We start from the raw sequence: 12,204 nt of genomic DNA on the forward strand, positions 1-12,204 counted from the left end.
CTGCTGCAGATCACTGGTGAATCAGAGCAAACGTCAGTCCGCAAAAAACAACAACGATCGACGTTTGTTATGATTCGGCAGTAAGCCACAAGTTTTCCCAGGTAAACCTCTCAGACTTGTGTCTAGAAATCATGGAACAAAGAGGAATGTGGATGAACCCTAAGGTTAAGTCAGACTCCAAGAGATACTTGGTATTCTTGTGAACACCAGGACTTAGGAACAACGTTGTCTCTGAGCATGGGTGCACTCGTCATTGAGTTGCCAGAAGCAGCTTGGGACCTGCTACACATTTGACATTAGGACTTCTGCATTGGACGAGAGGGACTGCCAAGCAGGCTTGAGCTACAGCACTTTTCGTTTTAAAAATAAGCACCACCACTTCACCCTCTGTCACCTTTCCATGGGCCTTTCAAGAATTCGTCTTGATTTGCTCACTTAGAGGTTATGCACTGCTTACCAAGCATTTGTTCTGATTTGTTTGATTGGTCATGATCCCACACTTTTTGGTGCATTTACCAGCCATGTTTTGGTGTATTTTCTAATAACAAAAAGTCCTTTTTAGAAAAAGAAAGGCGTTCTGTTGCACCAGATCACTTTAATTCCTTTTCATTGTGCAAACCTCAATTTATGATATGTGACTGAATTTCTGCTGGAAAATACTGACAGTCTGGAAGTGACCCATGGAAAAAAACTACTCCTCTCTTGATAGCTTCATAATGTTGTTATTGTTTTTTTTCTCTCTACCCTATTAACTGCTGGTCAAGGCTGGATCTAGAACTTAACCCTCACCTCAGTGCAGTGGGGTGGCATTTAAAGGGACATTGCTTGAACAATTTGTAGGTTGGGGCAGCTGGCTAAAATGTTTTAAACAGTTTTAATTTTGGTTCCTCTGTTTTCTTTTCATTGGGTTGGGGTAGGTGGTTGTTTTAATTTTGGTATAACTGTAAAATTATTAGTTTCTATTGATTTATTGGTTTATTTATAGTCGGTATAAGACATTATTTTAAAAATATTTTATGTTTTATTTATTTATTTATGTTTTTATATATGCTTTAAGCCACCCAGAGTGGCTGGAGAAACCCAGCCGGATGGGTGGTATATTATTATTAATAATAATAATTTTAAAAAAGTCATTTGTCTCTCTTGATGAGAGATGGTAAGCAAGAGAGAGGAAATTTTAAATATGATGTGGCGTCCTTCTCTATTGAATTCATTTTATTTTATAGGGGTTGTGTCATGTGATTTATGATTCATGTTTTCAGTTTTTTTCAGTTGGTTTTACCAACTGCTTTGATATTTCTATCATATTTTTATAAAAAATAAAATGAAGAATAGATATAAATAAATATATTTATAAATATCTATACAAGTTTCTCTAGGTGGTAAATTAGTTATTGGATTATGATATTTATAATATTGGTATTTGTAGCTGTCTCTCTCTCTCTCTCTCTCTCTCTCTCTCTCTCACACACACACACACACACACACACACACAAACACATACACATATATATGAGAAATTATATGAATGTATATGCATTTGTTATGTTTTTGCAGTTACTGCATCCTTTGCATCAAATAATAAAGAACACACACACACACTAGATCTATATCTATATCTATTTCAATGAGTGATGCTAACTCCCCCCCCCCCACATTCCTTTCCCCACCCCAAGTGCTGTGGGCAGCCTATTGACCTCAGCGGAGCACTTTCTGGAGTAGCAGTCCTCAACATTCCCAGCATGCACGGTGGCTCCAACCTCTGGGGTGAGACCAAAAGACCTTTGGGGGAGGCGGCGGCACGAAGCACAGCAGGGGGTGCCGCACAGCCCCAGGTCATCAGTGATGCCGAAACTCTGAAGAACTGTGTACAAGGTGAGCTGAGGAAGAAGGGCAGCAGCTGGGCTCAGGTGGGTTGGGCTACTTTAGGCAGCAGCGGATGTGGAAAGTGAGAGCAGATGTGAATTGTTGTGACCGTGAACGAGGAATGGAGTGATGCTCCACAGGTGGCAGGCAGGCTTGTAATATTGTGGACACTCCTGAGAACATTGCACAGGGAGGGTTTGGCTAGGGAAAGCAGTTGTAAGTCCAGCTCTGAGGGCCTTCTGGCGGTCCCCCCCCCCCCGGAAGAAGCGGAGTTACAGGGAACCAGGCAGAAGGCCTTTTTGGTAGTGGCACCCACCCTGTGGAATGCCCTCCCACCAGATGTCAAGGAAGCAAAGAAACACACAACTTTTAAAAGACAACTGAAGGCTGCCCTGTTTCAGGAAGTAGTAGTAGTAGAAGTAATAATAATAAATTTATTATTTATACCCTGCTCATCTGGCCGGGCCTCCCCAGCCACCCTGGGCAGCTCCCAACAGAATAGTAAAAACACAATAAATCATCAAACATTAAAAACTTCCTTAAACTGGGTTGCCTTCAGATGTCTTCTAAAAGTCAGATAGTTGTTTATTTCCTTGACATCCACAGAGTGGGTGCCACTACCGAGAAGGCCCTCTGCCTGGTTCCTTGTAACTTCACTTCTTGCAGGGAGGGAACCACCAGAAGGTCCTCGGAGCTGGACCTCAGTGTCCGGGCTGAATGATGAGGATGGAGACCCTCCTTCAGGTATACTGGACCGAGGCCATTTGGGGCTTTAAAGATCAGCACCAACACTTTGAATTCTGCTTGGAAACGTACTGGGAGTCAATGTAGGTCTTTCAGGACTGGTGTATTGTGGTCTCGGTGGCCACTCCGTATTTAATGTTTGATGTCTTAGCTTTTTATATGCGCTGGAAGCTGCCCAAAGTGGCTGGGTGAAACCCAGCCAGAAGGGTGGGGTATAAATAATAAAGTTGTTGTTGTTGTCGTCGTAAGTAGATATGGGCGAAACTTCCAATATTCTCCTCTTCTCCTTGTCCCCCTTGCTATTTCTCACCTAGACCTAAGTGACCGGCGGATGGAGGTGGTGGGCCTGGAAGGCGTCTTAGAGATGGGACAGATTTACACGGGACTGAAGAGCGCAGGCAAACGCCTGGCCAAGTGCTCCGAGATCACACTGCGGTGAGTTAGGCGGTTGGTCTGCGACGGGGCTTCTCCTCCTTCTCTTGCAGTTGCCATTGTGACCCTCACATGTCCTAAGGGAAAGAAAGATGCCGGGTTGCTGGGCAACTTCCTTCCGCCCTTCCCAAAGGGTACCAGATACATGGTCATTGGCAGAGTGAGCGATAACAAGCAAAAGGGGTGCCCATGGCTTAATTAGTGCCAGGATTCAGCCCAAGGACTTGGCTCCGGAGCATGTGAAGTAACGATGGTGGCCCTTTTGTGCGCAGAATGAAATTCTATCAGCAATTATTTAAGCTCTTCACTCGAGATGCATTCCTAGGCTGAGCCTGCAGCACTATACAAGCAACTCCTGCTTTAGGTGCGACCAAGCACAGGTGAACAGCGCTGAACCTGGATGTCATAAAGACATCACTAAAAGGGCAGAATGGGGACGAGGCAGAGCGCTTGGTTTTTCCAGCGGGTCTCTGATTTCATGCAAGCGCACCGTGACCTAGAACTCAACCCCCACGTGAATAGGAGGTTGCCTGTAGTGTTTCATAGGGTATGGTATAGTGTGAGGGTGATCTTAGGCAAACCACTGTCTCTCAACCTCAGCCCCACATCTGCAATATGGTCATAATAGTACTGGACTACCTTACAGGGCTGTGATCACGATTACTCCAATAATGCATGTCAGGGAACTGACATCTAAAGCGCCGCAGGTGCAAAGGCTCCCTGAGGTTGAGAGAGCAGTAGCAGCGGAAGAGGGAACCAGTAGAGGGCGAGCAAGAACTCCAAGGGAAAGTGAGTCGGAGGGATGGCTCAGAGACGCTTCAAGCGAAACCAGTGGGGAGGTCTCAGGACCTCCTATAGGGACACCCACACCTCGACGGAAACTGTCACGCCGAGAGGCCAGACGACGTGTTTCCGTTAAGGAGCTTTTATGTTGGAAACGTTTCCGAAAGCAGCCACTTTCGGATTCTACTAGTGATTGACGCAGCCATGCTGGAGGGGCTCCGTCACAGGCAGAGGTTTGAAAACCTGATCAAACTCTGAGGGACTTGCATTTTACGCACAAGCAGCTCATCGTCCCATCACAGCAATCCGAAAGTCACCGAAAGCCAGCTTGTGCAGAGAGAAGCATCATGAGCAACCCAGCCGGAACCGGGGGTGCAGGAGCAGCTGGAGGGGGTCCAAGCCTGGAAGAAAGGTACAGAGCGTTGGAGATCCAGTTGGCGCTGCAAACGGCGAGGCTTGAGGAGAGGAGGGCTCAGGATGCAGAAAAGGGAAAGGAGAAAACCACCCCGCTCGCCAGAAAGGTACCAGGATTGGTGCAGAAATTCGGGGGGGATCCCAGGAACTATCATGCCTTTAGAACAGAGATGCAATACGCTCTAAACTTGCAGTTTGATGACTTCCCCGACGAGGAATCGCGAGTGGCGTATGTGATTGGCCATCTCGAATCCGGGGCGAAAGATTGGGTTAGACCCCTGATGGCAGCGAATAATGAGATCTTAAAGGACACGAGGAAGTTTTTTCGTGCCATGGACCTGATGTTTTCCAGCGATATTGAGCAGGGGGTGGTGCGAAGGCAGTTAATGGCTTGCCACCAAGGAAGCAGATCTGTCCGTGAGTACTGGACTGAATTTACTATGCTGATTCATAAATTGGGGTGGGACCTATCGGCGGAGCCCATCCAAATGCTTTTCGAAGAGGGGCTTTCTTCAACCGTCAAAGATGAGCTTTCCCGGGGGCCCAGGGCGGAGTCTATGGACCAATTAACCAAATCTGCGCTGGCCATAGGAGCGCGCCAGGAGGCGAGGGCTTTGGAAAGGCGGGAAGGGAAAGGAGACCGTTGGAGGGAGTTCCGCATTCCAGACATTCCAGAGCCATCTTTCCCGCCGGCAGAGCCGATGGAAGTTGGAACAGCGCGGGCGCGCGCAGTTTCAAATCCCAGTGAAGGGCGGAAGAAGGAGGGAAAGAGCGCCAAGAGATGTTATCTCTGCCAACAGCCAGGGCACTTTGCCAGAGTCTGCCCACAAAGAAAGGAATGGCAAGGGATGGCAGGAGCTGTTGGGGGAAAGGAAGAGGAAAGCAAGGAGCAAGTAAAAGCCAACGCCTGGCTGCCACCGTCGGGGCACAGCAGCCAGGCCAAAGAGCAATGAAAGTGCCCATGCCAGAACCTCCCAGACCTGCTTTAGTGATAGAGGTGTTACTAGAACTGCCAAACGGACACCCACTAAAGGTCAAGGCGCTTTTGGATTCAGGCAGCTCCTGTAATTTCATGAGTAAGGAGTTTGCAGCTGAGCACCAGATACAGACCATCCCTTTAAGTAACCCCTTGCAGGTGACTACGATTGACGGCAGAGAGCTGTTGGGGGGAGAAGTTAGCCAACAGACTGCCCCGATGATAATGAGAGTGGCAAGGCACACCGAACAGATAGCGTTTAATGTGGCCATCCTGGGAGGAGCGCCCATCATTTTGGGGATGAGCTGGCTGGCGCTACACGATCCGCTAGTGGGCTGGCATCAGAGGGTGGTCTCCTTTGGGTCAGCGCATTGCCTAGAACACTGCAAGGAGGGGAAGGTCTCGGGAGGAGACAGAGTCACCCTAGCGGGGATGGAAGTGATGGGCAAAGGGAAGGTGCCCCCGCAATACGCAGATCTGAGCAACGTATTCAGCGAAAGGGAAGCAGACAAACTGCCACCGCATAGACCCTTTGACTGTCAAATCAACCTACTCCCAGGGGCCCAACTCCCAGTAGGCAAGCTGTACGCCATGTCAGACAGGGAGATGCAGGAGCTGAGGGAGTTCATTGACAAAAACTTGAAGCGAGGTTTCATCAGAGAGTCCCGAGCGGTGGGGGGCAGCCCAGTGTTTTTTGTGGACAAAAAGAACACAGACAAACCGAGACTGGTGTGTGACTTCAGGGGCCTCAATGCAGTGTCGGAGCCCCTGGCTTTCCCTATGCCCCGAATTGACGACATTTTGACCAGAGTAAGGAAGGGAAAGATTTTTACAAAACTGGACCTGCGGGGGGCGTACAATCTGATACGCATAAGGAAGGGAGATGAATGGAAGACCACCATGTTTACCCCTTTGGGAGCCTTTGAATACCTCGTTATGCCCTTCGGTCTACAAGGGGGCTCCGCCTGTTTTCAAGCTTTTATAAACCACGTTCTGGGACCTTTGCTCTACAAGAACTGTGTGGCCTTTTTAGACGACGTGTTGGTGTATTCGGAAGATGAGGAACAGCATGTGAGGGACGTTCGAGAAGTGTTGGGCAGGCTGCAAGCCAACCAGCTGTGGGTGAAACTGGAGAAGTGCCAGTTTCATACCAAGGAGGTGGAATTCCTGGGGTACCGCTTGTCAGACAAGGGATTGGCCATGGATCCAGGCAAGGTTCAAGCGGTACTGGAATGGAAGACACCGAAGACCAAGAAGGACGTGCAAAGATTCTTGGGGTTTGGGAACTTTTATCGGAAGTTCATCAAGAACTTTGCCCACTTGACGGCGCCCATCACCGACTGCCTCAGCAGCAAGAAGAAATTTGTTTGGACGGTGGAGGCGGATCGAGCCTTTGAAGAACTGAAAAGGGCTTTCGCCTCGGAAGAACAACTTCTGCATGTGGATTTACAAAAACCCATGAGAGTGGAAACAGATGCATCCGACCGGGCTATAGGGGCGGTCCTTCTTCAACCGGGGAGGAGTGCGTCGGAGTGGAGACCGTGTGCATTCTTCTCGCGGAAACTGAATAAGTCCGAGAGGAATTACACGGTGTATGACAGGGAACTACTTGCCATTCACGAAGCATTCCGGAGGTGGAGACATTTATTAATTGGGGCACAACACAAGGTGCAAGTGTGCACCGACCACAAAAATTTAGAGTATTGGAGAACAGCTCGAGTGCTCAACCAACGACAAGTGAGATGGGCACAGGAATTCTCCAAATTTAACTTTGAGATTTGTTATGTGCCAGGCCCAGAAAACGTCAGGGCGGATGCGCTCTCACGCAAACCAGAATATTGGGAAGGGGAGGAGGTGATCGAAGAGAGACATGTCATCCCGGAGGACCGCTGGGTGTGTGGGGCGGCGCTGGTGGGGCAACGGGAACTGGTGGAGGAAACGGAAAATGATGAATATGCCCAGGATAAGCTCAGAGGTCTCAGGGGGGAGGGCGAGAGCCCCGGAGGTTTTGAGGAAAGAAATGGGGCATTGTATTACAAAGGGGCACTGTATATACCCGAAGGTGAATTGAGGGGGAGAGTACTCAAGCAGTTGCATGATAGCCCCACGGCGGGACATTTTGGGCAACACAAAACCATGTGGTTGGTTACCAGGGAATTTTGGTGGCCTAAGGTGAGGGAAGATGTAAGGGAGTATGTAAGAGGGTGTGACCAATGTCAGCGAGCCAAAGGGGAAAGAAGGGCGCCGGCAGGGTTATTAGAACCTTTACCCACACCAGAACGGCCTTGGGAAGCGATATCAATAGATTTTATGACGGATCTGCCAAGGTCCAAGGGGAAAACAGCCATCATGGTAGTAGTAGACCTGTTAACTAAGATGTGCCATTTTGTAGCATGCTCACATGCAGTCACAGCGGAAGAAACGGCGAAGTTGTTTGTGGAACATATCTTTAGGTTGCACGGGGCTCCCTCGAGGGTGATCTCAGATCGAGGCAAACAATTTACTTCCAGGTTCTGGAGGAAGCTCATGAGCTTGCTACACGTGGAAGTTAATTTTTCAACTGCCCGGCACCCTGAAACAAACGGGCAGGCGGAAAGGGCAAATGGCATTCTTCAACAATATCTTAGGTGTTATGTCAATGACAGAGAGAACGATTGGGTCGAAAAGTTGGCGTTGGCAGAATTTGCCTACAATAATGCGGAGAATGTGTCCACAGGGATGAGTCCCTTTTTGGCTAATTACGGGTGTCACCCCAGGGCATTTCCAGGGGAAGGAGGGGAGAGATGGAGCGTTCCAGCGGCTGAACATTTTGTAGAAGAGATGGAAGCCATCCATCAGCAGCTCCAGCTCAACTTAGAAAGGGCCAAGGCACAATATAAGAAGCAGGCAGACAAGAACAGAAGGGAAGGTGAAACCATAAGGGTGGGGGATCAAGTGTGGTTGTCAACCCAAGGGTTGCCGTTCAAAGGGGGTTGTAAGAAACTGAGGCCCAGAAGATTGGGACCCTTTGAGGTGATTCAGCAGGTCAACCCGGTAGCTTTCAAACTCCGATTACCCAACCACATGAAATTGCACCCAGTGTTCCACAGGTCGTTACTGTCACCATACAGGGGGGGACGTGAAGGGGAGCACGTCAGGGGACCAGCCTTGGAAGAGAGGGAACGCCGCAACCATGTAGCGGAAATCCTCGATTCCAGGTGGAAGGGTAATCAGGTGGAGTATTTGGTGGCGTGGGAAGGGGAACCGGAGTCAGAAAACACCTGGGTAAGTGCAGAGGAAGTCAATGACGAGGTTTTAACAGAAACGTTCCACCAAAGGTTCCCGAGGAAACCTCAGCCTATAGCAAGGTTTAGGAGGGAGTATTTCGGCACCACCGATGAGGAAGAGGAAATGGAAGGGTTCGCGGAGTCGGAGTTGGAAGATGGAGTGGACTCTGATGACGAAGAGTACCTAGAGAGTAGGAACAGCAACAAGTGGAAGGAAGTGTTCGCGACGTCGGAAGATGAGGGAGGTTCTTTCAGGGGTTTTACCTCCTCACCGCCAGTAGGAGAGGAGACGGGAGGGGGTGAAGGGGGCCCTGGAGGGGAGGTGGATGTCAGGGAACTGACATCTAAAGCGCCGCAGGTGCAAAGGCTCCCTGAGGTTGAGAGAGCAGTAGCAGCGGAAGAGGGAACCAGTAGAGGGCGAGCAAGAACTCCAAGGGAAAGTGAGTCGGAGGGATGGCTCAGAGACGCTTCAAGCGAAACCAGTGGGGAGGTCTCAGGACCTCCTATAGGGACACCCACACCTCGACGGAAACTGTCACGCCGAGAGGCCAGACGACGTGTTTCCGTTAAGGAGCTTTTATGTTGGAAACGTTTCCGAAAGCAGCCACTTTCGGATTCTACTAGTGATTGACGCAGCCATGCTGGAGGGGCTCCGTCACAGGCAGAGGTTTGAAAACCTGATCAAACTCTGAGGGACTTGCATTTTACGCACAAGCAGCTCATCGTCCCATCACAATGCATGTGAAGGGCTTTGAATGGAAATGAACTGTTTTCTTCTTTCTTATTCCTGACGCCCGGGCCGAGTGTTATTGCTTATGCTGCCAAAATGGCATCACACACACACACACACACACACACACACACTAAGGAGGGAGAGAGCTTTTAAGATTTGCAGAAGTATGCAAAATATTTAGGGGGGAAACCTGAGCATGCTTGGTGGGAGAAATCATAAAACTGAGAGGGTGGCGGAATAGAGTGGAGTGAATTTTGAAAGAGGGCGTCACTGATTGATTAAATCAGTGAACAGGGACACTGGGCAGCTCAGTTGGTTAGAGCATGGCACCCATAATGCCAAGGTTGCAGGTTCGATCCCTGTATGGGACAGCTGCATATTCCTGCATTGCTGGGGGCTGGACTGGATGATTCTCAGGGGTCCCTTCCAACTCGAGTTTATAACAGGACAGGACTGCCTACTGCAACACATTGTTGCAAAGCCCACTTGTAAATTCTTACTAGTACAGGCTGGCTGAAGCAGAAAATCCATTAAGAGAAGCAGCCACTCACCTTCAGAAGTCTGTGTCTCATGTTTCCATGTTAGCATCTGCTCACCATTCCCTCTCTGTGTGCTTTTGCAGAACCTTCAAGCATCTCCCCATGCAGATTGATGGAGAGCCCTGGATGCAAGCCCCATGCACGGTAAGCACCTAGTACAGGGCTGGGCAACTGGATTCCCCACCCCCATGGACCACATTTGTCCAGTGGACCTGTCAGTCACCTGTCAAGCATGATGTCAGGAGAAGCATTTCCCTTTGCCGTCTGATTGAAGTCAAGCTGCGCTGCTAAGCTGGATGCCTCTAGCCAGTCCCACTGGGGGTTACAGTCAGCACAGATCAGCTCATTGGCTCTGATTGCAACCCTTGCTTTTGGCAGGGATCAGCTGCACTCAGGAGTTCTAATCGCAATGGCACCAAATTTTTATAAGCCCCACTCACCAAGGACTATTTGCGAGCACCCTTTAAGGCTACCAATTGTTCCTTTACCTGCCCATGCCTGACATCACAGGTGGGCATGCTTTGGGGGAAACAGCTTTGTGGGTCGAATCAGGACCCCTTTCTGAAGCTGCCCAGTCAGGAAGCTGCTTCTCACCTCACCGATACAGATTGCGCCACGTAAGGCAAATCCCAAAGCTGCTGTACATTAGTTCCTGAGATGCGGAGCCTGTTGGGTTATGGGACCTGAGATGCTTTGTACTTTCACTGATATGGAAGCTATGTTTTGCTGGGTCGAAAAAGGGACACAGCCACTGCTTTTCTCTACCATTGCAGGGGCACTATGGCATGTTAATAGAGTCCTTCTTAAGTGTTGCCACACCCTGTTTTCCTGTGTTTCCAGATCAAAATAACCCACAAGAACCAAGCCCCAATGCTCATCGCTCCACCTCCCCGATCCTCCAGCTTTTTCGGCTTGAAGAAGGGACCGCAGGAGCCCTAAAAGAAAAAGCGCTTCTGGGTCTATCAGAAGCCACGGTGATGCAGCTGGAGGCCTGTTGTCGGGATGCCCAATGCTCTTGCACCATGGGGGGAAGTCCTGCTCTCTATCACCACTACCAAACACAAACAATTGAACAAGGTTTCTTGCTGCCTGGTACGTGGCAAAGCGGGTGGGCAGCTGCAGCCACAGCGCCTTTGCTTCTGCCACACAGATCGACGTTGCCAATTCCCTGGACCGGGGTGGGAGAGCCATTGCAATACCCCTGCCATCAGGTGTTGTCCCTTGTGGGCTGCCTGCCTGTGCCGGTGCCCTTACCCCAAATTGTGTGGGTGCCAAATCCTCCTTCACTGACCACTCAAAAGGCCCTGTAAATTGTCTGCTCTTGCCCTTCAGGTTCTGTTCCTTGTAGGTTGTTACCCCTTGCACTCGAGGTTACTACTGAAAGACTGTGGCGGCACTGGCTCGCCTTTCCCACTCCTCCCCTCCGTCCCCCTTTTATTTATTGCAACTCCATTCCAAGTCCTCCACTTAGCGTTCTCAGAAGTGCCTCAGCGTAGTAATAAAGAGTTGGGCTTGGATGGTGGTGGTTGTCCTGTTGTTGTAGCTGGTTTCTTTGGTTACGGGGCTCCAAATTTAAAATGGTTCTGTGTTGGCTATTTCCCAAAAGATGAGATGTGCCGTGGCTTACTTTTGAGGTTTGGGAAAGGGGTGTGTGGAGTATGTGTGTTTGCGCACATGTGAAAGTACCCGAAAGCGATGTTACTGCTTCTGTGGTACCAGCCCGGATCGTGCATTGGTAGCTTTTAAAAACCTGTTGGGAAGAAAGGATGGAAAACTGGGGTCTGTTAGGAATGTGGCTCTTAGAAGACCTGCTGCTCCTTCTCTCTCGCTTGTTAGGAAGACCTGCTGCTCCTCCTCTGTCTCCTAAGAGTCAGTGGAGTGGTGAAATTAACCAGATGGCATTTGCTAGCACTTCTCGAACATACTAGCCTGTTGTTGGGTTTTTCTTTTTCTTTGTTAAATGGATAGAAGAGGACAAGTATGGATGTGCAGCCGTTCTTTCACATAACAGGAACAAGCAGCCCTGCCTCTTCTGTCAGCCAGGAAGCCCCACAGCACACTCTACAGAACGATCCCCCCATAAATCTGAGATCCCATCGCCCTTCTTTGTCTTGGGCCCCATCCTGGCATTGCTCTGGCACATGCTTTCACCCTAGTCTGTGCTGCAGATCTTCCTATCTTGCTCATTCCACAGCAGCCTGTTCTCACTCTCTTATCTCCTTCAGGGCAGAAACCTCTCTTTGGGAGAGCTGTACTTTATAAAACCTGTTCCTCGAGAGCCAGGCCTTCCTACTCTCCAGCTTCTCTAACTGCCCTAACAAGCTGGTGCTGGTGCTGCTTCCTTCCCATTGCTCTAGTGTACCCTGTGGCCACCAGTGACAGCTATGGTATGCTCACCAGGTACATAGAATCATAGAGTTGGAAGAGACCACAAGGGCCATCGAGTCCAAC

The 12,204-nt window shown here is 49.6% G+C and overlaps 1 protein-coding gene across 6 annotated transcripts in view; it reads left to right on the forward strand.

The window, feature by feature from the left end:
• DGKA (diacylglycerol kinase alpha) overlaps window positions 1-11,270 on the forward strand; it is an 89,536-nt gene extending 78,266 nt beyond the window's left edge. For all 6 annotated transcript variants that reach the window (XM_081898558.1, XM_081898559.1, XM_081898560.1 and 3 more), the window contains 4 exons: window positions 1,677-1,875; window positions 2,925-3,045; window positions 9,837-9,897; window positions 10,594-11,270. In XM_081898558.1, the coding sequence (XP_081754684.1) occupies window positions 1,677-1,875; window positions 2,925-3,045; window positions 9,837-9,897; window positions 10,594-10,692 (480 nt within the window). In that variant the 3' untranslated portion in view covers window positions 10,693-11,270. The remainder of the gene's footprint in view (window positions 1-1,676; window positions 1,876-2,924; window positions 3,046-9,836; window positions 9,898-10,593) is intronic.
• The last annotated feature ends 934 nt before the right edge of the window (window positions 11,271-12,204 follow it).

This window comes from Podarcis melisellensis, assembly GCF_964234715.1.
Source record: "Podarcis melisellensis genome assembly, chromosome: 2".
Taxonomy (NCBI): domain Eukaryota; kingdom Metazoa; phylum Chordata; class Lepidosauria; order Squamata; family Lacertidae; genus Podarcis; species Podarcis melisellensis.